The 27623-nt window shown below is 40.0% G+C and overlaps 3 protein-coding genes across 7 annotated transcripts in view; 1 reads left to right on the forward strand and 2 right to left on the reverse strand.

The window, feature by feature from the left end:
- Positions 1-2099: 2099 nt before the first annotated feature.
- Positions 2100-5921, reverse strand: SPMIP10 (sperm microtubule inner protein 10; the record flags this gene model as incomplete). Its single annotated transcript, XM_081132654.1, has 3 exons — positions 2100-2309; positions 5148-5256; positions 5836-5921. 3 exons carry the CDS (start codon positions 5919-5921, stop codon positions 2100-2102), a joined length of 405 nt encoding a protein of 134 aa, XP_080988780.1.
- Positions 5922-12782: 6861 nt separating this feature from the next.
- PHAX (phosphorylated adaptor for RNA export) lies at positions 12783-23709 on the reverse strand. Of its 5 annotated transcripts, none has more exons than XM_081133385.1 (6): positions 23518-23709; positions 21369-21982; positions 19525-19645; positions 17780-17863; positions 17545-17594; positions 12783-13683 (listed from the first exon to the last, which is right to left on the reverse strand). In XM_081133385.1, the coding sequence occupies exons 1-6, from the start codon at positions 23611-23613 to the stop codon at positions 13596-13598; spliced, it is 1053 nt and encodes a 350-aa protein (XP_080989511.1). In that variant the 5' UTR covers positions 23614-23709; the 3' UTR covers positions 12783-13595. The 5 variants fall into 5 exon arrangements, with proteins under 5 accessions (XP_080989511.1, XP_080989512.1, XP_080989508.1 ...); XM_081133386.1 differs by having other exon boundaries at positions 23524-23657; XM_081133384.1 differs by lacking the exon at positions 12783-13683 and adding an exon at positions 14523-14776.
- Positions 23710-23751: 42 nt separating this feature from the next.
- ALDH7A1 (aldehyde dehydrogenase 7 family member A1) overlaps positions 23752-27623 on the forward strand; it is a 39818-nt gene continuing 35946 nt past the window's right edge. Inside the window, exons 1-2 of the mRNA XM_081133388.1 lie at positions 23752-24260; positions 27019-27153. Coding sequence (XP_080989514.1) covers positions 27118-27153 — 36 coding nt within the window. The 5' untranslated portion in view covers positions 23752-24260; positions 27019-27117. The remainder of the gene's footprint in view (positions 24261-27018; positions 27154-27623) is intronic.

Below are 27623 nucleotides of genomic sequence, written 5' to 3' on the forward strand. Positions count from 1 at the left end.
CTGTTTGTCCAGCCATCTATCTCTGGAACATGTCAGACTGTAACTCTGTACCCATGAGACCATAACTACCCGTTTCCTCCCCCCGCAGCCCTTGGTGACTACTAGCCTACACTCTCTCCTAGGAATCTGACGACACCAGGTATCTCACGTAAGCAGAGTCATGATATTTGTCCTTTTGTGTCTGGCTCACTCCCTCAGCTTAATGTCTTCCAGGTTCCTCCGTGTTGTAACATGTATCAGAACTTCTCCACATTTTATGTCGACTGTTCCATCGCATGCCTATACTGCATTTGTTTTTTTATTCATCAGTGGGGGGACATTTGAATTGTTTCCACCTTTTGGCTATTTGTGAATATGCTGATGTGAACATTGGTGTACAAATATCTGGTTTTTGGTGTGTGTTTTTATCCTTACGCAAGGATTTTTTTCCATTTTTTCATCGCTTTTCCAGAGAGAGTAGGAGGGAGAGAGAGAGAAACATCGATGTGAGAGAGACACATCGATTGGTTGCCTCCCACATGTGCCCTGAGCGGGGCTGGGGATCGATCCTGCAACTGAGGTACATGCCCTTGGCTGGAATCTAGCCCAGGGCCCTTCAGTCCGAGGGCTGACGCTCCAACCACTGAGCCAAACCAGCTAGGGCATTTTTTTTTCCTTTTAATTCTTTTGGGCATATATCTAGAAGAGGAATTGCTGGGTCATAAGGTAATGTTTACCTTATGTTTATTGTTTGAGAAACCACTATACAGTCTTCCACAGTGCTACACTGTGTTGCACGTGGTCATTTTTGTGTTGTTAAATTATGTGAATCAGTTTGCTATAGGAAATTGATACCTGGGCACACTGAACCAATACAGAAAGCACATCTCTACTAAAATTGTGTGATGTATCATAGAGTTGTCTGTCAGACACTTCTAATTACCATGTTGATTAGTTACCAGTGTCCATAGCCTTGGTGGGTGGGGGTTGTTGGTGGGGTGGGGCAAAAAGCAGCATTTTGGGGTTGTCAAAAAAGTAGCTAAAATAATTCCACATCCTGCAGCTGTTTCAATCTGGCTCACTTGGCATTGAGTATTGGAGGGGATGAATAATAAAGGTGGAGTGAGGAGGAGAGAAAGGTAGAGGAGTGTGGCGAAGCTGGAGAGTAGGGTTGGATCAGTCTGCTCCGTTACCAGGTCTGCCTACGGCCAGCCAGTAGTGTGGGGGTTCTTGTCTTTGTGTGGGAAAAATTTCACAGTACGAGTCCAGGTGACTATAAAGGCGCATGTATTAAAGCCGGGGACAGTAAAATAAGGACTTAGGGTAAAAGAAGCCACAGGAGAGCCTAGGCGGGGCTGCTCTGGCTCACTGGGAAGTCAGAAAAAGGGGGCCTTGGAGACAGGTTCAGGGGTTAGCCCGGGACGAGCTGCCACTGCCCATCCCTCCCCCTGGTTGCAAGTCTCGTGGGGACCCTTGGAGTTTAGGAGATGAGTGCCTGTGAGGGAAGAAGATGGGCAAGGGCAGGAGGATGGTGAGGGTTTGCTTCACAGTGAGTCCTTTGTCTTGAGGCTTTTATCTCCTTCTTGCTGGCAGGAATCTTAGGGGGGGTTTCAGGGGAGGGTTCCAGCAGAATATTCATCAGTTTTCCAGGTGCGCTGCTTCAGGGTCAGTGCCAGGCCGTGGGTCATCCGTCATTGCAGCTGGTCCTGGGGTCACCCACCTGGTTTTGCTGCTTTTCTGGGCCTGGAGCTGAACTACAGCTATGGCCTAGATGTTATCTCTAGGGAGGCGACCTTCTGTATCTGGCTGTAAATTGCTCAGCAAGTTTGTTCAGCTATCTGCCTGGTTCCCTGTTCCACTTGTCCTGGCTTACTGGTCTGTCTCATTTCTTAGCTATTTGGTATGGAATGAATTTCAATGAGACAGTTTTTCCTGCTCCCCTACTTCATCTCACATGTTCGGAGCCTATTTCCATTCTGAAGCTTTTGTAATGCATAAACTATGCAGCTGACTTATGGCCTTTAAACCGAACCTATAGGTGAAATGTAAATGTATGACACACTTAAACATTTATGAGAGAGAGAGAGGTTGAAACACTTCATCGCTTTATTCTTCTTTCATCAAACCAGCCGCCTCCTGAAGCCGTGGGAAATCACCGTGCTTTGGTATCTGGAGAGAGGTGAATGCAGAGGCATATCTGCAATTTTTATCTCTGGAGGGCCTTTCTTCAAGACAGCTTTCCGATCTTCCCCATGGCAAAGCCTTTCACTGTGTTCCAGAAACAGAGAGTCTTCTAGAGGCCCAGCGTGGATCCCGCACATTTCTGCATGCTAAGAGGGGAAAAACCTGCTGTACATGACCCCGAACGGGACTTTATTGGATTAAGATGGAAGTTGCCCAACTCTCCCTGCCGAGAAGGAAGGTCTAGTGGACAGGGCAACATCCCTTTTCCAAAGGCAGTGCTCTCTGGCCCGTGTCTTCCAACCACCAGGAAAGCAGAGTGCACTGCGGACTATAAAATACAGAAACCTGGAGTCAGCTTGTTGAACTTCAACTTCACCCCTTATGTGACCGTGTACCAGTCACTTACCCTGTGAGACTCCTTTTTCTCAAATAAAATAGAAACTATTAAAGGATTCTTTGAGTTTTCAATAAAATATTACATATGAGGGGGAAAACTTTTGCCAACTACTAAGTGTATTATAAATAGATATAAAGCATGTTGCTTCTACAGTCACTGCAGCTGGAAAAATAACAGCTACTTGAGGTTATTGTCCTAAGTACATATTTCTGATTCTTTTTTTTTAAGATTTTTTATTGATTTTTTTAGAGAGAAAGGGAGAGGGAGAGAGAGAAACATCGATGAAAGAGCAACATTGAGCCCCCAACCTTTCGGTGCACCAGACAATGTCCAGCCAACTGAGCCACACCAGCCAGGGCTATTTCTGATTCTTCAATACTGATGAATAGCATTTTGGCCTGGTCTTGGGATGCAGCCCCATCTCTGCTATGCTGTGTTTTTATATTGTTAAGTACTTATGTCATCTCCCACAGGAAAAAAAGGGTGAAAGTAAACAGAAGGAAGGAAAGCACAGCTAGCACTCGCTCAGTGTAGAGTCACTTCATTTAATTCTCATTTAAATTTTTTTTAACATGTCTGATTTCAGAGGGAGGAAGGGAAAGGGAGAGAGAGACAGAAACATCAACGATGAGAGAGAGTCATTGATTAACTGCCTCCTGCACGCCCCCTACTGGGGATTGAGCCCGCAACCCAGGCATGTGCCCTGACTGGGAATCGAATCACGATCTCCTGGATCATAGGCCGATGCTCAACCGCTGAGCCACACTGGCTGGGCTCTCATTTAATTTTCACTTTTATTCTGTAAGGTCGAATGTTCTGTACACCAGTCACTAATTACATTTAAAAAATTGTTAGAAACATTGTCAACTAAGTTGTAAAAGTGAAATAGTTATAGAAAATTATGCCAAATTATGAAGAGTAAGTTCAAGAATAAGAAATGTTTTGATGCGTTCAAAACAGTTTTTTTAAAAAATATATCTTTATTGATTTCAGAGAGAGGAAAGGAGAGGGAGAGAGAGAGAAACATCAATGATGAGAGAGTCATTGATTGACTGCCTCCAGCATACCCGCTACTGGGGATGGAGCCTGCAACTTGGGCATGTGCCCTGACCAGAATTGAACTGTGATCTCCTGGTTCATAGGTCGACATGCAACCACTGAGCCATGCCTGCTGAGTTGTAGAAAGTCTTAATAACCACATAACTTTGATGTCTGTTATTTGAGTCTTGATTTCCTTAGTTTTATCTTTGTTATTAAAATATCACATAAAATACATATAAAACAATCATCTCAAGGCAAATGGTAGCTTTGTTACATTGTATGTGTGCATTTTATAAGAAAATAATTGAGCCATATTTTTAGGATATTTTTTATATCATGTAATGGTCACATATATATATATATATATATGTATTTTGTAATGTCATCTCTGGGCAAAGTATATTCTTAATCAACATTAATTATTTATCTATTAGAAATTTGCAAATTAGTGATATACTTTTTCCAGGAATCCTGACTTGGAATCTCCTCTTGTAGTCTGATTATTATAATATATTCTATTCTCCTTTAAAGAAACAACTTACCTTTTCACAAGTGAATGGTCCATCTGAATTTGGAAAATGTTGTGAAACTACTGACTGAATAGGAGAATGGAATGGGCAACAAGTCTTATCTGTAAATCTAGCCAAACTGTTCCCATAGCTCTCAACCTAAATATGCAGTACAACTTTAAAAATACATGCTCTGTACTGAAGCTTTAATGGGCCCTACTTCTGATAGCTTCTTAACAACTGCAAGTGACACTGTGTGGAGAAAAGGGTAGACAAAGAGTTCTGAAATATCTCGGTGTATCTACTTTTAGGATTTCAATTGGGTTATTTACCTAGATACAGATATTTAACTTTTGCTTGCAAGTTTATGTGTAAGTGCATCAAGTATTTTTGTCTGAGAATAGAATGAATGGTATTTGCCAGGACCTGGGAGGAGCTTAGAAATGAGGAGATATAGGCCAAAGGGTACAAACTTTCAGTTATAAGAAGAGTAAGTTCTGAGGATCTAATGTTCAGCGTGGTGACTACAATTAGTAACACAGCATTGTGTACTTGAAAGCTGCTAAAAGTAGATCTTTCGCATTCTCACCAAATGAAAACAAGAGTTAGCTCTGTGTGGTGATGGGTGTTAATTACATGATCTTGGTAATCATTCCACAATGTGTATCAAATCCCCACATTGTGCACTTTATTTTATTTTTTAAATATACCTTTATTGATCTCAAAGAGAGGAAAGGAGAGGGAGAGAGAGATAGAAACATCAATGATGAGAGTCATTGATCGAGCCCGCAACCCGAGCACGTGCCCTGACCGGGAATCGAACCCTGATCCCCTGGATCCTAGGTCGATGCTCAACCGCTGAGCCACTCCCGACTGGGCGTACACTTTAAATATATACAACTATATCTTCCCATTAGTCCTCAATAGAGCTGGAAAAAATGCAAAATTAATTTTAAAATGGCTTTTATATAATTATTATGTCTATTCATTATATTAACTAGCATATATTTTTTATTATGAATATTTGTAGGAAATACCTTCAGATTTATATTCCTGAATGTCATGCTTTCCTTCCAAGGCATAACATATCGTCTTGGGATCATCCCTTGTTTTAATGAAAACCGTGGTAAATGAACCTCACTACACCTGAAGATTGGGAAGGCAAGGAAAAAAGATATCGTGTGAGTTAAATATAATCATTTTAGCATTACTCCAGGGAATGGAGGAAGCTGTGCCCTGTCCATGATGTTCGGACCTTGGCAGCTGCAGGACAGAGAGCTGTGCCATTGTTTGAGGCCCACCTGATAGATAACGAACCCATTAAATCCCTACGTATCACCAAGTTCAAGAGTCAGGGCTGTGTCTCTGTACTTCCAACTGCCTGCCATCCTTCAGAATGTGCTCACCACGTCCATTTTAACCTGATTTTCAGGGAGAAGACAGAGTACCGTGATTTGCCTCAGGCCTACCCACTGCCTAAAGGAATCTCTGGCCGGTCCCAAAAAACAGTAACTGATTTAGCTTCTGAATTTAGTACATGCTCTACACTCAGGTCAGACTTTCCTTCCCTGCGCACACATTGCTTCTCTCTGGAACATAAAGCTTTCTACATAGATGCCAGGGGGAAGCACAAAGTATAGGCCTCATCTGTGTAGTTCACAGATGGAAAAAACAAACAAACAAACAAACAAAAATAACCAAACGCCCAAACCCTTAAGTACTCACTTATTAGCAGGCTTATATGAATGCTCATCAGAACAGTTGTTGGCCAGCTTAGGTAAGGTAGGACAAGTGTCCTTTCCTGAAGCCATCACTGCTGGTGGTGACGGGAATTCTCACCTAGGGCCTGACAAACCCATGAGTCTAATTATGATGCCATTGCCGCCTCCGATGTAACAATGTTCTGCCAACTTCATAGCAACCCATCAGCAGTTGATTAGAAGTGCAGATCTGGAAGCTATTTCCAGGGGTGTTTTGTTTTGTTTTGTTTTGTTTTTTTACCCCTTCTTTTTTTTTCCTTGGTGAACAAAATTTTATTCTAAAAATAGATCTCAGTAACAATGAAATGGCAAAAACTGGCCATTGCAATAAAAAGGAAAAAAAGAGGAATTTACTTTCCACTTTTTTCCTGAAAAACACAAAATGATCACTGTAATGCACTGCGACTCTCGTTTATATATATTTCAGTTACCCTTTCTGTGGACTACCCAAGGGAATTTTAAAATCAGTTATTGGATTCCGCCTAACGTTTAACCCTCACCTGAGGATAGGCTTTTGAAAATTGATTTTAGAGAGAGAGGAAGGGAGAAGCATAGAAAGAGAGAAACATCAATCAGTTGCCCTCCATACCCGCTCCTCCCTGGAATCGAGCCTGTGACCCTTTGGTGCACAGGATGGTGCCCCAATCGACTGAACCACGCCGGCAACGGCTGTGCAATATTTAGATGTTCATCTGGATTGCTTTTATCTCCAAGTAAATACATTCTCAAGGAACGCAAGCAAAATCGAACATATGCTTAAGTAAACATAATTAGGAAGATAAGTTTATGCTTAGGAAATGAGCTCCAAAGCAAAATACTGGTTTGAATCACTGTTTCCCTCAATTTTTGTGCATAACCCCAACTGTCTGATTGTGTTGAAGTACAGTCAATAAAGCTGGAAAGTAACAAATTATACAACTTACACATAGAGAAAAGACAACTAAATTATTTCAAACCCAAAGCACAGGACACTTTAAAGGCATATAATGACATTTACTACTTAAAAAGTGGTTATTTATCTTCAAAGTGCTAAAGAAACAAGCACTCAAGAAAATTTCAGGCCTGTTTACAAAGTTCTGACTGATTTGAAGTACTAAAATATCAAGAATGCAGGGGACAAAACAACTTAAATGTAGAAGGCCCCTATTACTATAAAATGTATTCTAAGTATATTTTGCAGAGATATGAAAGCAATCGTTGAAAGACCAGTTAGGGCTAAGATAGTAACATATAACTTACATATCTGCCCATATAAATATATATATATACACATATATACATATTTAATATGTTTTTATTGATTTCAGAGAGAGGGAGAGGGGGAGAGAGAAACATCAATGATGAAAGAGTCATTGATCGGCTGCCTCCTGCACGCCCCCTAATGGGGATGGAGTCCGGAGCCCAGGCATGTGCCCTGACTGGGGATCAAACCTGATTATGGGTCGATGCTCAACCACTGAGCCACACCGGCTGCACTGCCCACATCTTTTTTCAAACTAATGTAAACACATGTGTTTATATTATATTTCCTCCACACAGTGTGTCACATACATCCTGTTCTGTCCATATTTTGGATCATTTATCATCCATATTCATCACAGCGATTGGCCATGATGCACAGTGAGTAGAAGTGATCTTTTGATATAAAAATTCTTGATAGATGATATTCTTGTGAACCAAAAGCTGATCACAATTACATTTAATTTAATTCCTATAAAATGCAGGTGCATGCTCATTAGTACGTTAGCTCATTTTTAGACTATTAGAAATCAGTGTGATTTACTTTGACTAATCTAAGATAAATGCTATCTTAGTATTTAGCCTGATTAAATACTACTTTTGTCAAAGCTTGACCCTGAGTTTTGAGTGCTAGAATATAAACTGAAAAACTGAAAACACTAGCCCTACCTGGTTTGGCTCAGTAGTTAGACTTAGAGCATGGGCCATCGGACTGAAGGGTTGCCTGTTTGAGTGTTGTTAAGAGCAGGCTGGATCCCCGGCTGGTCAGTGCACATGCAGGAGGCAACCAATTGACGTGTGTCTCTCACATCGACGTTTCTTTCTGTCACTCCCCCTCCCTTCCACTCTCTCTAAAAAAACAATAAAAAAAATCAGCTCAGGGTTAAAAAAAACAAAAAAACACCTGAAAACACTCCAAAATGTTGGCTAATATTGGTGTCCCAGCATCCCTACAACTGTGCTTTTTCTCTCTAATAACACAGTAGGTATGAAACTGCCGTGTCTTCAGCAAGGGAGGAAGGGGAGCGGGCTGAAGAATGCTCGAATAAGGAGGCAGGAAGTTCCTTGTCTTAAAAATTCCCATTTTAAAACTTCATAAGAATGTATACCAAAATACATTCGTGTTCTAGTATAAAAATGCTGTTTCCCCAAATCATTGAGTGGAATCTACAGTGCAGGAAAATGCAGCACTGCATCCTGTAGGTTTAGCAGCTCGAGGGGAGCGCCCCAATCCTGGGCTTGATAAACAGACCATTAGTCTATAGTTCTGACTATATAGAGTTCTAAGTGTTGTTTTAGAAATTATGTAAGGGGCTTTTTTATAAGTTAAGTGTGGAGTTTTTTCCTAGTCTTCACTTGCAAACTTTTTATTGTATTAAAATATACATAACATAAAATTTGCTATTTTAACCATTTTTAGTTGTACAGTTCTGGGGCATTAAGTACATTCACATTGTTCTGCAACGATCGCTACCATCTGTCTCCAGAACCTTGTCTTTTGTTTTGTTAAATTTATTTTGTTCTCATTTTTTAAATTGAATTTATTGGGGTGACATTGGTTCACAAAACCATTCAGGTTTCAGATGTACAGCTCAGTAAAACACCATCTGCACACTGCATTGTACACTCATCACCCTATGAGTTAGGTGTGTTTACAAGACATTAAACATTTCTAGATATTGAAAGCAGCTCTATATCTCTTAAAATATTCACTAAATATATAATTAATAGCTGAATATAAAATAAAGCAATTTCCATTGGTGATGATAGTCTCACAGTAGCAAAAAATCTAACTCCTTATTTAATACCAACTATGTCTTTAAAACATTATCCTGTTAAACAATGCAATTTGCTGAAATTACAGTGGAAAAAGATAATTATATCAACTACATTCGAAAGCTTAAAAGAAATTATTATTAAAGATACGGGCTGTCCAGTGGTTCTCTAACAGGGCTACCCCCATATTGTTTCTGCCTTTATTTGATCTCTTTTTTTGGGGGGTGAGGTGAGGGGGTGCATTTTGTTTTTAAACTAAGCTTTAAAACAAAATATTGATGCTTTCGGAAGAGGCACTTAATATAAAATTTCCCTTAAGACCTGGTTTAGTCATAAAATTTCTGCTGTGTGGCATTAGTAATGAAGACATCTCCAGCTCTGAGTGGCACTAAGTATTTTGTGTGAGGAATAAACACAATCAACATTCTGAGTGCTGTGACAAGCTCCTTACTTGAAGGCCCACATAGCACCATGCCCTTCCCTGATGATGTCTTCCACTTACTGGCCCTATGTGACCAATGCCACAAGAAAATGGGACAGGACTTGTCTTACTATGTATTTTCTAAAAGTGAATGTAACCATTGCACTCCAAATGTCCCTTAAAAACCCCAACCAGCCAGCCAGGAGTGGCTCAGCTGTTGAGCAGCAACCTAGGATCCAGGAGATCACAGTTTGATTTCTGGTCAGGGCACATTCTCGGGTTTTGGGGGGGGGGGCATGCAGGAGGCAGCTGATGAATGACTCATCATTGATGTTTCTCTCTCTCTCTCTCTGAAATCAGTAAAAGATATATTTAAAAAATAACAAACCCAAACCAAACTCTTTACTTTTACTAATCATGAGGAGTCTTTACATATTTATATAATATATTGTACATTGTATGCATGGCCTGTTTACACTATTCAAAAAGAGAATATTGCCTTTAATAGGGTTGCCTCAATGTTTCCTATCTTTTTACTTTTTGGTTGTTAATCCTCACCTGAGGATATTTTTTCCATTGATTTTTAGAGAGTGGAAGGGACAGAGGGAAGGAGGGAGGTTTGGAGAGAGAGAGACAGACATTGATTGGTTGCCTCCTGTACCCCCTGGGAACAAACCTGCAACCCAGGTATGTGCCCTTGACAGAGAATCAAGCCCACACCCCTTTGGTGTGCAGGCCAATGCTCTACCACTAAGCAACACTGGCCAGGGCTCTTATCTTTAGAAAGAAAGAGAGATCAATTTGCTGTTCACTCATCCGTTGATTTCTGTACATGTCCGAACCAGGGACCAAATCTGCCACCGTGGCGCATCAGGATGCGATGCTCCAACTAACTGAACTACCAGGCCAGGGCTCAACCTTTCTTTCCACTGGTCCTTGGATGTCCTTAAGTGATGGAATCATGTTCATCAGTGGTTCTCTACCGAATGCCTCTTTTTGAATAATACATTTTACATTCAATGTAAAGAATGGAAAAATTCCCAGTGTTAATGCATTACCACCGACAAAGCTGCCAGTATCAAATTTGGATCCTTTGCTTTCTTTAGAATTTATAGTGCTGTGATTGTTACTAATTAAGAAACAGATGTCACCGAACTCTTGTGGGTTGTGGTCCTCCTGGGTGTTGACATCTGGGATGTGTTTTGTGAAACACTTATCTTGGGTGTAGACTTTAAGGTGGTGGAAGTCATATTTGTGAGTGACTAGTGTCATCATTTTAGATGTTGCTATGGGTTTCAAGGTGGTGATTGCCACTGAGGAAGCTGGAGGTGTAGATGGTTTCACGGTGTTGTTGGGAGATTCAGTTGTAGGGCTGAAAGGCACAGGTAGGATATTCCCTGTTGGTTTAGAAGTGGGGTTTTTGGTAAGCATAGAAGTCTCTCTGCTTGAAGATCCCACCGGCTTCCCTGTCACGGACCGTCTAGCAACAGGAAGGTCCCTCATGGTGAACACGGCCCAGACACCTCAGGGGCCAAGTCCCACTGTTCTGGGGGCAAGACACAAGGGCCTTGTGGGTCCCTAACCAAGGTGGCGGTGGCACTAGTGGGAGCTACCCTTCCACTCAGCATCCCCTTGCCGCCTGCCCCCCAATGACCAAGTAGGGTGCCGGAGCCCAGCCGGGGAGGCTGGTTTTTATATCCCTTCTTGAGTAAAACATCATTCTTATCATGAACAATTAAAAAAATGAGGATGTTTGCAGACATACTACAAATTTGAGAAACATAGCAGAACGTATATTGGACTAGTTATTCACAAATCACTTCATATTAATATTGTCTTTAGTTGATTTTCCTCTATATATTGCACGTGGTTGATGTGTCCCGTTAATAGTTAAATCAACTATTAATCAGAAGTGCACTTTAAGAGTATAAATCAAATTTGCTTAAACCCAAACCAATCCAACCCTAATCTTCAAGTTACACTGTAGAGTATTTTAGATTACAAAAACTCATTTTAATAAAGAAAGGTTACAAGTGAGGATGAGCACCTCAATGACAAGGACAGAGAGGGGGAGGGTTATTATTGTCGATCCTACTAGGCAGCTAGTAGGAAAAATGTTAGGCCGAGCAGAAGAGTTACTGCAAAATATACTGACTGGTCCATTGAATGTTAACTGAATACATATCTGGCAAGTTTAGATACCTATCCCTAGATCTGAATACATAGAAAGGCTGTGTTGGTTTCTATATATAACGTTAGGATGCAATACAAGCCAGAAATCTGTGTGGTTTCCAAATATTAAGGAAATAACTATTGAAGAAAATGAATCAGGAAGGGGGGGGGGGAGGAAGGCTCCATTTAATAAAGTAGCCTCTCAGGCATTAATGTCCTTCAAAAACCATAACTCCCACTAGAAAAATCAGCTTTGCATGAACACGTGGCATTTAGATTTCTGAATGTTGTCTTTCCTAATGTACTATACCTTTAAAATTATCTCTCAAACAATCTCAGGGCCAGTATCCAGTTACCGATTTAACATATTTTTCTTTCCTTGGTTATAATTTTATGAAAGAATATTTGAGATTAAAAAATAAAGTCACCTGAATCTCATTAAGGACTGCCAAAACTAATTTTATTTTTGCATTCTTTTATTTCACATTTTTTTAGTAGACAGATGGGCAGAAAGAAAATAAACCACTAAAGGGGCAGTTCAATGCAAAATGCATCAGATAATCTTTTCTCATAAGTTAATCTCAAGAAAAACACCTACAATTTCAGCTAAGAAAACTATTACAGTCAGGTGTGACCTGCTGGTTTCAGAGTAGTTGAAAATTGCATCTGGATCTTTTTGTAAATGTAAGCCTTTTATCAAGATGGGAATATTTTTGCATTCTTTATGAATAAAAAGCAACCAATAACCACTTTTCTCTTTTCCCACTTAGATCCTTAAATCCAACTCCAATGACCATGTATTTCAGGACCCGTTGAGTTCAAGCATATTGCCTGCAAAGAATATTTGTAATCACTTCTTACACGCTTTTGCTTAATCTATTTTGTTAACTATAGTCAACTTTTGGAACATCTTAAGTAACCTACACCTTCAGAAGGTTTACTCCTTCAATCAAAATGAGTAATCTGAAAATCCATGCAGGTATGATATTTTTTCCATTGATTTTTAGAGTGGAAGGGAGGAAGGGGAAGACAGAGAAACATCGATGTGAGAGACACATCAATTGGTTGGTTGGTTTCCGCACGTGGGGGCGGGGGTCGAACCTGCAGCTCAGATACATGTCCTTGACCAGGAATCAAACCCTCGACCCTTTGGTGCACAGGCCAACGCTCTAACCACAAGCCACACCGGCCAGGGCCAGACATGACATTTTAAATACTTCCTTAATATAAGGTAAAACAGTCTTAAGCAGGCTAACATTGAAAAAAGTTTAAATGTCCATGGTAAGTAATAACACGGGTATGGATCACATTCAGTATTTAGTGTACAACCAAGTTAATAAGTTAAAAAAAAAGACAAACAAAACAACATGAAGGTTACGAATCAATACATCTTTGAAAAGCTTCTGCTGTTTACTTACTTCTGGACAAATAAGTGAGAAGAACCATCAGTATAAACCTATTTGAATTTTAATCGCTAACCTTAGAATAGCCTAAGAGTTCTTAGGACACAGACAAACTAAATTTGGATGCATTTGTAATAAATAGTTTAACAATTTATGTGTCTTACTAGGATCTTCTAATGGAATGTTTTGAAACCAGTCATAATTCTCTGCAAAGATAAATAGGAAAAAAAAAACTTTTGAATGGCATGTTATAATGACCTGGACAAAACTGATTATTAACTAGTTATAATTAGCACATGCAACAGATCGAGAAATTAAATCCTCTGCTATATACTTTTTGAGTATTTTGTCAGACATGAGAAAATTCTAAATGTTTTCATCAATTGCATTCATCTCCCCATATATTCAATTTTATTTAAAACAAGAAAACAGGTCTTTCCAGATTTTCATATTTATCAGTGCAAAGTAAAACAAAGCAATTCAGTAGAAATGGTTTATTACCACTGTAGGAGGGATTATTCCTCAACATGTACTAAAAAATGTCCAAATCGTGAGAATGGTCAACCTCAATGTCTTCCTCTACATCCAACTTAGTTTCTCCATGTCCCTCCTGTGATTCATCAAGAGAGGCTAGGGCTTCATTTGTGTCACTTGCAAAAGTTTCTCGTGATGTATCATCATCTTCTTGAAAATTCAGACTCTTAATAGCTTGTTTCATCTTTTTCCCCAACAGTTGTGTTCTCCTCTTCCTAGCGGCTTTTTTGTTTTCATATTCCTTTTGATTTTCAACGTAGAAAATGGCCTACAATAAAGGAACAACTTTAGTAAATAAGAACTACCGTTCGTTGAAAGGCAGACCCTTGTCCGGCCAGTGTGGTTCAGTGGTTGAGCATCCACCCCATGAACCAGGAAGGAGGTCATGGTTTGAGTATTGGTCAGAGTACATGCCCAGGTTTTGGCCTCGATCCCCAGTAGGGCCATGTAGGAGGCAGCTGATCTCTCATCATTGATGTTTCTTACCTCTCTCTCTCTCCCTCCCTCTCCCTGAAATCAATAAAAACATTCAAAAATTTTTTAAAAAAACGGCAGACCCTTCACATTATCTTTATTTTTCACAAAAAAACAAGCCATTATTATTAGACTCATAATTAGACACAGAGTCCAAGACATTAAATAAGTCTCCACTGCAAGAAAAAGATGAAGCTATGCTTCAACACAGTGTTAGGTCCAGGGCCCATGCATATTATACCATAACACATATCTCTAAAATTAAAGGTTTCTAAATGGAAAGATACAGTAGAAAAACCATGTCGTTTAGAATCTAAATGAAATACTGCCCAGCTGGAGTGGGTCAGTTTGCTGAGCATTATCCCATGAACCAAAAGGTCACTGGGTCTGATTCCTGGTCAGAACACAGGCCCGGGTCGCAGGCTTGACCCCGCCCCCAGTAGGGCTTGTGTAGAGGCAGCAGATTGATGTTTCTCTCTCACATCAATGTTTCCCCATGCCTCTCTCCCTTCCTCTCTAAAATAAATCTTAAAAAACAAAAATAGAAATATAATTCATCACAATAAAACAGAAGTCTTTGGAATAAAGATTTACTTTGAAATATCATCAATAACCATGTGCTAAGAAACTGAGCCATTCCTGAATTGTGTGACCAAGTATGATAATGTAACTTACATAATGCAAGAACAACTCCATCACTTAAAAAACATTACTGTAGCCCTGGCTGGTGAGGCTGAGTTGGTTGGAGTGTCGTCCCATATACCGAAAGGTTGCAGGTTCGATCCCTGGTCAGGGTATTTACAGAAAGCAACCAATTGATATTCTCTCTCACACTGATGTTTTTCTCTCTCTCCCTTCCCCTCTCTCTAAAAATCAATGAGCATACCCTGGATGAGGATTAAAATAAATAAAATTACTGTAATTCACATGTAACAATGTAAATCTTTGTCAAAAACTTTTATCACAGGCATAAAAATAGCACAGGATGCCAGAAAAAGGACTTTATAGCATGAAAATATGAGATCCTTTTAGTATAGGGTTTCTCAACTATGGCACTACTGAAATTTTGAGCTGGATAATTCTTTGTTGTGGCAGTCTCCTGTGTGTATTGTAGAATGTTTAGCAGTATCTATCTGACTTTGTGACTATTTTCTTTTTTAAAGAATAGTTTACTGATTTTTTGAAAAAATTGACTTGAGAGAGGAAGGGAGAGGAAGAGAGGGGGAGTAACGTCAATGTGAGTGAGAAACATCGATTGGCTGTCTCCTGCACGCCTCCAACTGGGAATCGAGCCTGCAACTGAGGCATGTGCCCCGATCAGGAATAGAACCAACAACCTTTCGGTGCACGGACAATGCCCAATCAACTGAGTTACACTGGCCAGGGCCGACTTTGTATTTTTTAAAACAAAAATTAAAGTACAAGGCCACATACAAAACAAAATCAAATGCAAAAAAGGAAAGCCCACTCAGTTTAGTTCTGGCTTCCAAGTTTTGCAGACTGTGACTGTTAGCAATATAGTGATGAAAAGAATAATTATAACATCATCATTATCTGGATGGCATATGAAATTACCTGCAATAAAATTCTATTTGCCTTCAGGTTTTTTCCTCTAATAACAAAGGTACTCAATCCATGCACATACAGAAAATTTGGAAAAGCAGAGGAAATCTTAAAAGCCAAAACATTTATAATCCCTCACAAAAGATCAAATCACTGTAACATTTTGATGTTTTATATACCAAACTATTATCCCATGCCTTTTTTTCTTTATAAATTTGTATTTTGCCTCTTAAAAAAAATTCAGTATTGCATTTTTTCATTTTCTTAAAATTGCTTCACAAGAGGCTATAGCATAGTCCTTTTAAGAATGTCCCTATAAGTCAACATTCCCCTATTACTAGATATTCTAAATATTTCTATTGTTTATTTTAATGCAGTGTTTCTGACAGTTTAACATAAAAACCTAACATTAAAATCCCCTTCTGTACAAGTCAGAAGAACTGAACTTCAAAGACATGTTAGTGAAAACAACATAGGTTTGAAGCCAGTGTCTGTGTGATCCCAGGCACATCATTTTTTGTTACTCATTTGCATAACAGGGTAACACCCACTTTGACAGCCTGTGGTAAAGACTAAGCCATATAAATATTTGGTCTAATCCAGGCTAAGGGTAAGTGCTATTTTCTTTTCTCTTGCTTCTGGAAATTCTTTGCCCAAGGTTTAGTTACTTACAGAAAGCTTTTCTAGATCTTTTATTTAATCCCCCTTAAGGTCTTTCAATTAGGCAGAGCACCTATTAAAGTCCCCACTTTACAGATGAGAAAATGGAGGCTAAGGGAGAGTAAGTGACCTGCTCCTGGTCATATAACTGCTAAATGGCAAATTTAAGATTAAAACCCACATTTTGAATCTTAGAGAATTCTACTCATCATATCATGCTATTTCTCTGAAAAGACTGACATTTTGCTATCTAATGAAAACTCAAGAATGTTCCTTCTAAGTACACACTGTCAGGGATTATACCTGTGAGGGAGGTAGGAAAACATTAAGGTACAACTGTTCTACCTCTCAATAGTTGTGTTCCTAAGGAAATTTATATTGTTACAGATTTATGTTATAAAAATAATTGTTCCTATAAGGAAAAAAAAGCAGTTACTAACTAGAGATTTCAAATCTGCAACAACAGTAACATTCCCTGTAGCAATTTCAATAACAGAGCTTTGAAATGTGACCGGGAAGTGAACAGCCAGAAAACCTAAGGAAAAAACCCCCAACATGGAACAGATGCAAAATATGCTCACATCAGTTCAAGAAAAATGGCTCTTACTTATGTCATCATTAGCATTATAATTAGTATGGCTACAACATATTCTTATTACTTTTATCACCCACTATAATAATGAGAATACAACCCTTCTCAAATATAGCAGCTATGTTCCCTGTGCATACATTTTTCCAATGTAAGAAGTTAACTCTTGATTATACCTGCTGAAAAAAATCATGTTCCTTAATTAACAAATTGAAAGATATCAAATTTTGAGCTATGAAACACCCACGTTGTAGAATTCCCATATAAGACATTCTATTAACACAAAAATGATTAAGAATACTGAAGTGCCTAGCTTCTAGTTTATAAGAAATATTGGAGATAGAGGGATGAACAAAACAAACCCATGAAAAGACAATCACAAGAATGTAGTACACTCTTGAAGACTCTTCAAAGGTCTAAATCATGGAGGAAAATGTGGGACTAAAAAGATCAAAAGAGATATAACAAATGGAATGTGAAAATCTGGACAGAATCATGTTTTGGGGAGAAAAGGGTTGAAAATAAGATTCTTGGGACAATTCAGGATATTGAAGTCTAGAAATTGGACAAAACTATGAAATTGTTTTATTTCTCGTAAGTATGGCTATGTAGAATATTGTCCTTATTACTGAGAGAAGTCTGTTGAAATAATTAGGGATGAGGGTCATGATGTTACTTACTTCCAAACAGTACAAAAATAAATTGTAAAGTAATAATGTTAAACTATCAGCAACCCCTGAATCTAAGTGGAGGACACATGGGTACTCATTCCATTCTTTCATTTATTCTGCATGTTTAAAATTTTTTAATAATAAAAGTTGTAGGAGGGTAGAAAATAATTACGTGCTAAGAAACCAGGAAAAGTTGCCATAAAAGAAATCTTGGTCTTGGCTCTGAAAGGGAAGAAAAAGAGGTAGAGCTTTACAAAAGGCACAAGTTTCGCTTGAAATGAGACTATGACAAAATCGTCCAATTTAAAGCAGAGCAGGCGATAAAGATTAGTAGAAAATGAAGCTAGAGCCTGAGTGGAAGTCAAATTATTATGGATCTTAAAAGTCAAGAACATTATCATTTTTACCTTAATTTGTTCCTCACTGATACTAGGAGTGTTTTTCAGGAGATTCAGGAAAACTCCACCTGGTGTTCTTCTTCGACTACCATTCTACAAAAGAAACAGGAAAAACATACTGTATAGACTCTTCCCAGAAATGGCCAAAGTATCTTTTTAAAAATATATATATATTTATTATTTAAAAAATATATATCTTTATTGATTTCAGAGAAGGGAAGGGAGAGGCAGAGAGAGAAATAGAAACATTAATGATGAGAGTCATTGATGGGCTGCCTCCTGCAAGCCCCATACTGGGGATTGAGCCCGCAACCCCGGCATGTGCCCTGACTGGGAATCGAAGGGCAATCTCCTAGGTCCTAGGTCAATGCTCAACCGCTGAGCCACGCTGGCCAAAGTATCTTTTAAACTGAGATGTGCCTAAGGCGACAATAAAGTCTACCCTGGCCACTCCAGTTTAACTGAAATGCCCTCCTCTCCTCTCTCTACCTACATTTGATCTATTTCTTTTCCCATAGCACTTACCACTTTCTAATATACTTGAAGATGCTCTATTCTTTATAGGTTGTCTCCCTCCCACCCCCACTACAACATAAGCTTCCTATGTTAACACAGTGCTGGGCACACAGTGATAAAAGGAAAGTGCATCAAAAGAGCATGAATTTGGACTTCCATCTTCCCAACAGATTTGCATTAGCTCAACTGGAATATGAAGTTTTATTATATTACTATAGAATTAAAACATTGATGAACCTATAAATTTGTGCTCAACTAAATGAAAATCAAAGTATTTCAACAATGACACAAATGGGGCCAGTACACTCATGACTACTACAATTTGTTTCAGTTTTGACTTTGGTAATCTATGTCCACAGGCTGTTTCCTCAGCTGGTGCTATCAATTCTAATTGGTTTCCACAGCACACATTCACTGATTTACTCCCTTGTGATGTCATCATTCCGATTTCCAAGGAGCAAATAAGGAGGAAGCCATTTAAACTTCACCCTCACCTGGAGGTGAAAGCTGAATTAAGTGAAATCTACAAAATCATTCTATGGGATAAACTGCCACTGCCTGGGATCTGGCCCCAGCCACAGGAGTGCTCTTCCTACCATTATGAAACCTTTTTCCTCATAATTTTTTCCCACACAGCAGAAGCCTTTAGACATTCTTTTTCCTATTCACCCCCAACACCCATGAAATTTAATACTCACAGATATACTATATATTTATTGTGCTTTTTACAAAACAAGGGTTTTTTTTCCTTTTGTCCCCAAGAACCAATTTTCAAGAATGCATGAATTATACCAAGAGTAACCCTTCTGCTCACTGTTGCTAACTAAGTACTTGGGCATTGTGATCTAATCCCCACAACACAGGATTAATCGTCCTCTTACAGGTGAGGGGACTGAGGCTCCCAGATGTAAAATAATTTAGTCAAACCTCACACCTAATAAGTTGCAGACCCAGAACTCAAAACAAGGACCCCCTAACTCCAAAACCCATATTTTTAAAATCTGAGGTTCCGGGTTAGTGTCTGCACACTAAAAGGCTACAAATTACATATGTTTTTTCTAAGTATCAAAACTGACAATAATTTTTAGTTCAGTTTTCATTGTTAATAAAGTTTTTTAAAATCTCAAACCAATAATTTATAGCAAATTTATGACCCAATAATCAGAGACAAGCTTGTTTTGTAAAAAAATTATATGAAGCACAATTCAAAACAGAAACAATGAAGCTCTTAGACTTACCATTATAAAAAGGCCACCATTTTGTTCAACTTCAGCAGTTTCCATCAGAAGTTCAATGGCCTTTTTGTTCCCAATTATACTCACTACCCGGGCTATCAGATCTTTCTTTGGTTCCTGCAACCTGATAAAGAACAAATAAAGAAATATTAACCTCTTCATTTCTTGTATAAAGTTGAAATCTACCTTAGTCTCCAATTTACTCCTCAACTAGAATTAAATCCTATTCTAATAGCATTTGCTTTTCAAAATCTTCCGTATTTAACCTTGAAATCAGTGACATGGAGACATTCCTATCTTGGGTCACCCAAGGAGTAGGCACCTCAAGGTTCCATCTCAAGTCTCATGACTGGCCTCTTCACTCTGTTTTATTGGATTACGGAGGATTTCAAAGTAAATGTGCATATATACCAAGGAGAATGCAAGCCTAAACACAAAAGATAAAACCAGTCCACTCCTGTCAAAACAAATTACATACACTAGCTTTCAATTATTAAGCCTGAAAATCAGCTCTCCTAACTTCAGAGATATCTGGGAGCTTTAAAATGGATAGGAATTTTCCCTGACAGGCTCCCCACTTCAGAACAAAAGGATATAGCTAATATTTGCTGAGGCTTATTATAGGATAAGCACAATCCTAAGAACTTTACATGCATTATCTCAGTTAATTCTCTCAACAACCTTAGGAAATAGGTACTATGACTTTCACTTTACCACCCAGAAATAAAAACATCAGGAGCCTAAGCAACACTTGTAATGTCAGCCCACACTCCACAGAGTGAAGGAGGATTAATGCTGCAGGAGTCTTACCAGTTCCCTAACTATACCTGGCTCCCCTTATTTATTCTCAATAGGAGGCAGTGCAAAGAGCACTAGACTAGGAACAAAGGGACCACAGTTTAGTTCCAGGTCTGACACTTTTCCAAGCTTCCTCAGTAGTTTAAAAATCCAGCACTAGTGTTGACAGGCTTGCCCGGAGAGTAAGCACTTGTTTTCCCACCAGTTATTTTACTCTTGAACAATATTTGTTTTCAAATCTGTGACACTGTTCATTAGTGATTTAGAGCTAATGACAAGTTAAACAAAATTTGAACTAAAAATACATGAAATGTTAATTTACATCAAGCAATTCTACTCTGAAGTATTTACCCAAGAAAAGTGAAAATACATGTCCAAAGATCTGGCTGTTAAGTCTTAACATTTTCCAGAGTAGCCAAAAGGTGGAATAGCCATTCAATATAGATATGCATATATGTGTGTGTATAATAAACCACTCATTGTGTAATTCTATTAATATGAAAAATCCAGAAAATGCAAATTTGTAACTACAGAAAGATTAGCAGTTATCTGGAGACGGGAACAGGGGTTACCTTTAAACGGGCATATTGATATGAGGGATCTTATTGGGGTGATGGAAATGCTTTAAAAGTGGTTTATGGTGAGAGTTGTTCAACTGATACATTTTAAAAAATATCAACACTTGAAAATGGGTAAATTTCATCAAATGTACAATATGCTTCAATTAAGTAACAAAAAAGTCATGAATGCTTGGAAAAAAAAAACCCACACAATTTTAAAAGGTATGTTTTTATATAAAGAGCTCTATAGCACTAAACGGAAAGAATTGCTTTTAAGTTCATAAAAGTTTGCAGAATTATTCTATCAGCCTGTCCAAAATAAAATCCAAATATATCCATACAACCAAATAAGACCAGAGTTTGTTCCTTAAATTTAAAAAATCTTAAAAAGTACTATTATCATTAATGCATTTGGAATCTATTTTATTTCCTTTAAATGGAAGATAGTTGGTCAGGTGCTCATTTGCAAGGAAAAGTTTAAATGCTCACCTGAAAGTAATTTCATCAGCCACTTTCTCCTGAGAATCATCCTCTGTGATCTCATACCGGCCTTTATAGTTCATTTCTAGTCTGTCCCCTAGTCTGTCTTTGACAGGTCGTTTCCTTTTAAGATGACCTTGCCCATTTTCCTCTTCCTTTGAGCCTGTTTTCTTGACATCACGCATATATTCATCTAGCTCTTTGTCTAATTCTGTTGTCTGTTCTTGAGACTCCCTCTTAAGTTTCTTAGCAAGCAAATAATTGTAGGTCTCGGACTGTCTGCTTTTGTCAATAGTGCCTTCCATTTCCAAGATACCAAGTTCAGTGGCCACCGCATCTTGATTCTGCTCCTGCAGCACAGCACCCCAGATATTGTTAACCTTCTTCCCTCCAGCAAATGGCGGCTTCTGGCTGCTCTGGCCAAACTGAAAAGGCTCTGGTTTGGGAGGGAGGTTGAAGCATTTCTGTCGCTTGCGTTTCCAGAGACAGCTATCATCATCTGAATCAGAAAAACTCTCTTCACTTGAGTCCACACCTTTAACAGTCCGATAATGTGATACCGGTGCACAGGCTGCTGCAGTGCTCTGGAAGGGCCTCACCACACTGTCCCCACCTAGTGCTTTCTGCCAGAGAAAGGAAATCAGTCAATTCCACAAAACACATCAACTCCACCCACAATGTGCTATTTAAAAAAAATTACTTAGGGATTCAGCTGGACCATTTTGAAGCAGAACTGATCTTCAACAATTATCTCTGTACCAATTCAGCCCCTACTTTTCTAAAGGTCCACATGGAATTTCCAATTTTAAAGGCACAAATGCTTATTTCTAGAGCTAATGCAGAATTTAGTTCTAAGGCCTCTTTCTAAAAAATTACCAAAGCCTTTCATTCTCACCTTTAGAAGATTTTCAATCTTTTCAGTTATTGTCAGAATCTTTGAAAATGACATACACACTTACTAGGCCTTAAAACAGAATTTGTTTCCTTTCTTTCCAAAAATGCCTTTGATCGATTTAAACACATCAACTTCCTTTTCCCGGTTTTGTGACTAGATTCCTTTTAGATTAGATAGTAAACTATGGGTAGGATTCCCTGACTTACTACTGGTAGAGCCACTGATAGTAAGTTTACCAAGTCATGGGTCAATCTATGTAAAACAACCTGAAAGAGATTGAAAACAAAGTACCTTGGTGTCATTTATATGCAAAAGAATCATCTTTGTTTTGTACTAAACACTAATCTGTTGAGCTAGAAATGGGAGTGGGGTGACTTAAGTCCATTAGGTAGTCTTGATGATAGGTAGGTAGGTAGGTAGGTAGGTAGATAGATAGATAGATAGATGGTAGATAGATAGATAGATAGATAGATGGATAGATAGATAGATAGATAGATAGATAGATAGATAGATAGATAGATTTTAAGGCGTTTTAGAAGGAGGGGAGAGGGGCATCCACGTGACAGCGGTACAACCACCGGCTGCCTCGGGCAGGGGCTCCCCACCCCCACCGGGATCGAGTCCGCAACCCAACCAACTGAGCCACACGTGCCGGGGCTCAAATAATAACGGCAGCTAACATTTCTCAAGCAGTATGCTCCACTGAACCCTTACAACCGCGCCATCAGTGGCGGAGCGCTATCATTCTTGGTCCACAGACGGGCGCATTAGGCTAAATACCCCGCCCAGGTCACACGGCGGCGGCGCCAAGATTCGAAGCGGGCAACCCGGCCCCAAGGCCTCCGAGAGCGTGCTCAGTGCGGGGTCAAGGCAAACGCCGTTTAGAAGCTGGGGCACGAACACAAAAACAGTGCCACATGACCGCGTGACAAAGCTAGGTCCGATGGGAACATGGAAGACCAACCAGGCTCCTGAGCAGGCGAGGACTTCATTCCTAACCCCCCGTCTCCCTCTCTGCTCAGGGCAAAAATGGGCTCCATCGGCTCTTGCGGGCCGGCGTCCCCTCCGGGGCATCCTAGCGGCGCGGAAGTGGGGAGGTCGGTAAGTTTAGAAAAGGAAAAGCGGTGGAGAAAAAACGGCCTCCCGGAGGCCGCCAGCCCCGCGGTTCCTCCTCGGCAGCGAGATGCCGGGCAGGGAGCGCAGGGCCCGCGGCCGGGGCTCCGCGCGCCAGGCCAGAACCAGCCGCCCGCCCTTCGCGCTCACCGGCACCTGCAGCGGCCTGTCGCTGGGCGCGACCGTCATGTCGGAATCGGAGTCGGAAAGCTGCCCATCTTCCATGTCGCCTGCCTCCAGCGCCATGTTTCCGCGGCACAGCGCGGCGAGTCAAGAGAGCACTTCCGGCGCGGCGGGGGCGTCTCCGGCGCCCCCGCGAGGGGCTGCTTCCGCCCTGGGGGCGGGGCGTGGGGGCAGAGGGGTGGGCGGGGCTCGCTGCGGCGCATGCCTAAGACGGACGGAGGAGCGTGGTCGCCGCCAACTGCTTCCTCGCGCTACCCTGGGAAGATGCATGCCCTGCTTCCCCGCCGCCTCGGCGCGTCTCTCCCAGGCTTGGTTTTCGTGCAGACCTAAGTTTGTGCGCGGACAGCGGCCATCGGGGGTTCCTCCTTGGCCTCACCCCCTCGCCCTGATGCCCAGGCTGGACATCTGGCTTCCATTCTTGCTCCTGCGCGATACACATGCAGCTTCCTGGGAAGCCGTCGCCTGAAGTCGCTGCCCTGCTCAGACCCCTCCGGGGCTCCGCTCCGCACTGTGAGGCCCGAGTCCTCAGCGCGGCCGACGGGGCGGCTGGCCCGCGCCCGGGCCCCTCCCCAGCGCTTCCGCCGCCGCGGCGCTGCTCGCGTTGTTCCCCAGGCGCCCTTTGTTCTTTCCAAGCTCAAGGCCTTTGCCGTCGCGGTTCCTGCTGCCAGACAGACCGCTTCCAACGCGCCAACACCCAATTCTTTGTACAGGTGGTTCTCTCACACGATTCAGTTTCTGATTTAATGCCGTATTCTCAGAGAGGCTTCTTGGGCCACCCCAAGACAGGAACGTCTAATGTCACTCTTTAACCCCTAGTTTTTCTTCATGGCATCAATAGTCATATTTGTTTTATTTTTTTGGCCTGAGCTCGCCACTAACATGTCTGTTTCATTCAGTGTTGTTCACCCTAGTATACCGCCCAGTGACTTCTTGTATCTAATAGACGATCAAGAAATAGTTATTGAATATTTTTCACATAAAGAGGATCTCTTTGAAAAAAAAGAATAGTTTTTTGATTTTTAGAGAGAGTAGAAGGGAGAGGGAGAGAGAAACATCATGTGAGAGTGCCAAGTGAGCTGCCTCCTGCAGGCTCCCTACAAGGAATCAGCCCAACCTCCTGGTGCACTGGACCACGCCCAGCCGACTGAGTCACCCCTCCAGGGCTACATAAAGAGAATCTTATTATTTGTATCTTTTACTATTGTGTAATCTGCTTTAAAGAAATAAACAAATAGCAACTTATCCTAGACACCTTTCTATACCAAAATACAAAGATCTAGCTCCTTTTTAATGACTCCCTAGTATTCCATTGCATGGAGGTACCATTATTTATTTAGTCTCTGATAGTATATTTAGGCTGTAGCCAATTTTGCAATTAACGTGTTTTTGCAAACTTGTTTTATTATTTCCTTAGGATACATTCCTACACTTTATGGGAAAGATGAATATAAATTTTTGAAATGTGAATTTAAGACATATAAAGGAATTTTAGAAATCACTTGATCCTATTCCTTATTTTGAGGCATGAAGAGAAATTACATAGCTAAGCTATTGATGAGCTGAGTCTTGACTCCAGGTCTCCTAATTCTTAGACAACTTTATTGTTTTACCTTTCTTACATAGAATGGCAATCCCTCTGGAATTGATTTGTGTGTGGTGTAAGGTAGGAGTGGAATTTCATGCTATAATTATCATTTTTCTATATGGTATGGGATGCAACTAGATATATAATGCATAGAAGCCCCGCCCCCTCTACAAAATATTTTATCCAGTGTTTTCCTCTAGAAGTTTTAGATTTTAGTTATTACCTTTAGATCTATGGTTCATTTTTGAGTTAATTATATAGTGTGAAGTAAAATCAAGGTTTTTTGGTTTATTTTTGTTTGTTGCATGTGAATATTCAATTACTATAGTATGATTTGTTGAAAAGACTATCCTTTCCCTCATTGAATTTCCTTAATACTGCCACTGAAAATTGACTATATATATATACACAAAGGTCTATATCTGAGTTCTCTCTTCTGTTCCATTGATCTTTGTGTCTATCTTTACACCAATGTGAAGCTTCCTTGGTTACTGTAGCTATATAATAATTGTAAAATTAGGTGAATTTTTTTTTCCAGTTTTCCCCCAAAATTGTTTTGGCTGTTCTAGATTCTTTGCATTTCTATTTAAACTTTAGAATCTGCTTACCAGTTCTGGTATTTTGATTGGGATTGCTTTGAATCTATAACTTAATTCACATATTAGTGAGACTGTCTTAGCCTGACCCATTACCCACGCTGGAATCATTTATTGTTAATAATTCTTCTGATTCAGAGCTCATTGAACAACCAGATAGGTAGATTGTATCCTGGAAGAGAATGCAGTGATCAGAGGATGTGAATGGTTGTTTTTCTGAAGATAATTTTTTTCTATAAAATCCATCATTCTAGTTGTAGCATCATTTTTTTGTGAACTGGATTAATATCAGTCTGCCCAGAACAATAGTGTCATTCACCCATGCTCTGACAAATCAGGCTCCCAGTTTGCAATAATGAAATTACATCCCAAGTTGTGATGATTTCTCCAATTTGCTGCTGCTTTAGGGCAAGCATGCATGTTCAGGTTACATCCCTCTGCCTGTTGGCCAGCTACCTTTGAAGAATGGAGATGGCTAGCATTCACTGAGGGTATCCTAAGCACAGGTCATTTGTACGTATGCTATAATTCCAGAGTCCTTGCTTTAATCACCACCCTGTGATGCCTTTGATAAGTCATTTGAAAAGCAGAATCAGCCATTTGCAAACTCTGCCACTTTTAATACGGAATTGGTTCAAGGTGTCTTGAGGTCAGTCAGTACATCTAAATTTCTCCAGTGCTTTTGCGGTTTTTATATGTGCTTTTATATATGATTCATTTAACTCTCTTTCATATATGAAATGTGCTTTTATATGATTCATTTAGTTTTATCTTTTCCTGCTCTGCCCTATCAAAATTCATTTTTTCCTGACCTCCTGTTGGGCAGAACTAAGTGAGTTTTGAAAAAAGAAGGTGGAAGAGAAATGGAATCCTAGTTTTCAATGATGACATTTGCTGACGCGTATCTTCCCAGATCCGGTTGACAGCCACCCACCTTGATTTAGTGAAGAGAAGGAAGCTAACATTTCCTAAGGGCATTATGTGTTGCACTAAAATTTAGTGTATCTTTAAATGTCTTTTCATTTTTGAATCAAATGAGAAGAGAAGGAAGGGTGTGGTGTTGGGATACATGTACAAAGAACCTTGCTGGCAGCCAGAAAGTGAGAATTAAATTCTGTTAAAATGCCTGAGAAATAAAATGAAGGAAGTTAGTGCCTCAATCCTAGACTAGATGGAAGACAGTAGCTGGGTTGTTGATAGAGATTACCAATGCGAGACAGGGTATCTATGCTTATTTCTCCTGAGGAGTTTTCAAAGGTTCATTTGTTCATTCATTCATTCATATAGGTGGATCTGACCCTGATACAATGATGGGAATTGTGGAGCCATGCAAGGATCAGTCAGAGATGGTACTTGTTTTAACATGGAAAGATATAACATTTACAAATGGAAGCATCATCCAGCACTTACTACAGTTTCTTGGTAAGTGCTTGATATATGCCAAGTATTTGCTGAAATTATTTGTGCCGTAAGGGTGGAACAGATAAAGCTCAAGCTTGAGTGCAGAGATGGAAGAAGGGTTTGACAGGTGGAGAGAGCAGCAAGGGCAAAGATACTGTGGGAGGACTACACAGGCTTTACACAGAAACATAAAGGGACTGATTCTGTCTGGCTGCAATGCGAAAGGCCACAGGCACGAGTGAGAAGTAATATTTTGAAAAATAGGTTGGGACTCACTGAAACACCTACTCATTGGACTAATTTGAGAGTGTGTGTATTAACTCATGTTCAAATCATGGTGATGGAGATGTTACTATTTCCCTTGTATAGACCCAGTTATTGTGAAATTAGATGGGAAATGAGATGGTAAGAGGGGAGGGGTGGAAAGGAGAAGCAGCTGAGAATGAAGGAAATTGATCAAAACTGTCTTTATTCTTCAAAAGCAAGAATAT

The sequence above is a fragment of the Miniopterus schreibersii genome (genome assembly GCF_964146895.1).
Source record: "Miniopterus schreibersii genome assembly, chromosome: 3".
Taxonomy (NCBI): Eukaryota; Metazoa; Chordata; class Mammalia; order Chiroptera; family Miniopteridae; genus Miniopterus; species Miniopterus schreibersii.